Here is a 2722-nt window from a genome sequence, read left to right on the forward strand (position 1 = left end):
GGACCTGCAGGAGATGAATCCTACCTTACTGCGCATAACGAGAAGGACCTCTGTACCGTCTCCTGAGTTAAATTGTAAACGAGATTAAGTTTTGTTGTAAAAGGGTGTTCAAGGTGAAGTGACTGTTTTGTATTGATTGCCCTGTGGATTATGAAGGACTGATGCCTGTGCTCTTCTTGTGGTTACTGAACAGACTCTGGCCCGGTGGGAAGAACTGAAGCTTTATCCAAGGAAGATCAAGGCCTGGAAGGGTCTCGTGATGGGAGAGTGCAAGCCTCGAAGGGCTCCCGTGCCGCTGCCTCGCAGCGAATCGGAACGACAGGCCGAGGCTCCTGACCAGCTTCAGTCGTTCGAACTGCCGCGTCCAAGTACTCCACAGCTGCAACTCGATCGGTCCAACTGCCCGCTGGTCTTCGAGCGCCACAACTTCGACAGCAAACCGGAGGAGAAGCAGCACTGGCGCTACACCGCGATTGCCTTTATCGACATCCTGTCGCAGTGTCTTGGACTGAGCAGCGACATTGCGCTCACTGCCTGCATCTTCTTCCATCGCGTCTTCAATCGCGGCATCTACGCTCGAGAGCGCTACAAATTCGCCGCAGCTTGTCTTTTCCTCTCGGCCAAGGCGTCCAGCAAGCGGATGAAGTTGCTGCGTATGGTGCGAGTCATGTACGACATCTTGGAGACGCCGCTGTTTGCTGGCGACGAGGAGCTGCTGGAGATCGAGCGGGTGCAGCTGCTCTACTACGAGATGGAAGTGCTCCAGGGAATTAACTTTGAGCTGACAACGGAGATGCCCTTCTACTATCTCCGTCGAGTGCTCGAGAAGATGCCGGAGAAATGTACGTGTCTGCTGTATCTCGTCTTGCTAGCAACACGACTAACGGTATTCAACTGTCTCTGCAGTCCGAGACTCCATTAAAGAAGATGCGCAGACAGCTCTCGAGGAATTGTACGTGAGATTAAGAGAAGAAGCGAGTCTGACGATGACTAACGGTGTTGCGCTTGAGTGTCTGTAGATTTTTCCTGCCAGTTTGTGTGGATATTTCTCCGCAGCTGCTTGGTGAGGCAGCGGCGTACATCGCGACGTGGAACAAAGGCAAAGACTTCAAGTTTAAGTGGTGCAGTCCGAGCGTAGAAGGACGCACTTTCAACGAGCGGACAGCAAGTACGTTCCCTCGTGTTGCACCCACGGCACCTTCTCGGTTCTTATTGCGTTTTTTCTTCTTCTTTCTGCTAGGGGATGCACTGCGAAGCTACCGAGTACTTCTGAGATGGAAAAAGAGTCAACAGGCAGAATTTGATGCGCTGGTCAAGTCAGCAAGTGACTTAGAAGGCGACGAGGCTGCGAAATTGAAGCTGGCATTCAACCCCCAACTGGGAGGTCTACGACTGGATCCCTCGAGTATCCTGAACGAGGCGGAATTTACCAAAAAGACGGAGGAGGACTCGAAAGAATGGGCGAAAAGTGGCAAGAAGAATGGCAGTGACAGTCGGTCGAGACGCGGAATCAATTCAAGATCGTACAGAGATGGCAACGAGCCACGTATCAAGGTGGAAACAACGCAAGTTGGCGGCCGTGCTGAAGACTATCGATACAGTCGCGACTACGAACGGCGCAGTCGGAGTCGCAGTCGCAGTGGTAGCGACTCTCGCTATGGAAGGGGGAGAGAAGCGACGGTCAAGTATGAGCGAGACGAGAGCCGACCGCGTAGTGGAGATCGTCGCGATCGATACGACTACGAGGACTACGGGTCGAGTGATCGGTATCGGGAACGCAGACGGGGAGACGACAAGTACGGCTCCTCTCGAGACAGATCTTCCAACTACGACAAAGAAGAACGGAGCTACGAGCGTCACAGCGCTCGAGACGTCGACTACTACCGCGATCCGTCCTACTTCGACCGTCGGGAGCGTAAATCCGATCGCAACGGCCATCGTGAACGCGCCAGTCGCAGCAACAGCCGAAGCACAAGTCGATCTCGAAGTCCCCGGGAGTCCTCAAGGAGCAGGAAGCGTAAACGAAACTACAGCAGCCGTGGTCGCTCGGACAGTCGGAGCCGCAGCTCGAGTCGAAGCCGCAGCCGAGACCGCAGCCACTACTACCGAGCAGAGGATCCGTCTCCGTCGTCTTCTAGGAGTGGGAGAACGAACAAGAAGAACAAATACGGCACCGCTCGCTCCAGTTACCGGGACTCGGAGCGACCTCGCATCAAGCAAGAGCGAAGCGCAGCGTAGTACTGCTGCATTGCAGCGACGTGAGGGTGAGCTGACTTGCATTATATTTTGCGTGAGGATTTAGTTTCGTTGAGTAGTTTCTTTTTAATTGATCGGCTGATGTACTAACTGAAAGGTGCTTTGTGCTGCAGCGTCGCTGTCTCTTCAACAGCGACTAGTACAGTACCCCCAGACTAAGACTGAGAAATAACAACATGCTGGAGCGGAAAATGATCCTGCAGCGACGACAAGGTGTGACGAGAGCTCGTGATAGCAGCTGGTAGGCAGAGTGCCGGCTATATATTTTGCATGGATAAGAGGGAGGCGAATTTGCTTCTCGTTAGTGCACTGCATTTAACATTCTTGCGCTTCAGTCGGCTTACTCTCGGTCTGTACTTGTGCCTGTTTTTTATTTATTCTGGAGACGCTGCTTGGGTGTGTGAGAACGGAAATGTCATTACAAGAAAGAAATACTTCAAGGATGCAGAAGAAGTACAAGTACGAT

At 52.9% G+C, this 2722-nt stretch overlaps 2 protein-coding genes across 2 annotated transcripts in view; one reads left to right on the forward strand and one right to left on the reverse strand.

Moving 5' to 3' along the window:
- Positions 1-259: 259 nt before the first annotated feature.
- Positions 260-2238, forward strand: PITG_21023 (uncharacterized protein; the record flags this gene model as incomplete). The annotated part of the gene is made up of 5 exons (XM_002895032.1): positions 260-842; positions 907-952; positions 1020-1168; positions 1241-2129; positions 2187-2238. The coding sequence occupies 5 exons, from the start codon at positions 260-262 to the stop codon at positions 2236-2238; spliced, it is 1719 nt and encodes a 572-aa protein (XP_002895078.1).
- Positions 2239-2596: 358 nt separating this feature from the next.
- PITG_21024 (uncharacterized protein) overlaps positions 2597-2722 on the reverse strand; it is a gene marked incomplete at both ends in the record, with an annotated part of 2342 nt that continues 2216 nt past the window's right edge. Inside the window, one exon of the mRNA XM_002895033.1 lies at positions 2597-2619. Within this exon, the coding sequence (XP_002895079.1) occupies positions 2597-2619 (23 nt within the window). The remainder of the gene's footprint in view (positions 2620-2722) is intronic.

Source organism: Phytophthora infestans, genomic scaffold (assembly GCF_000142945.1).
Source record: "Phytophthora infestans T30-4 supercont1.282 genomic scaffold, whole genome shotgun sequence".
Lineage (NCBI taxonomy): Eukaryota > Oomycota > Peronosporomycetes > Peronosporales > Peronosporaceae > Phytophthora > Phytophthora infestans.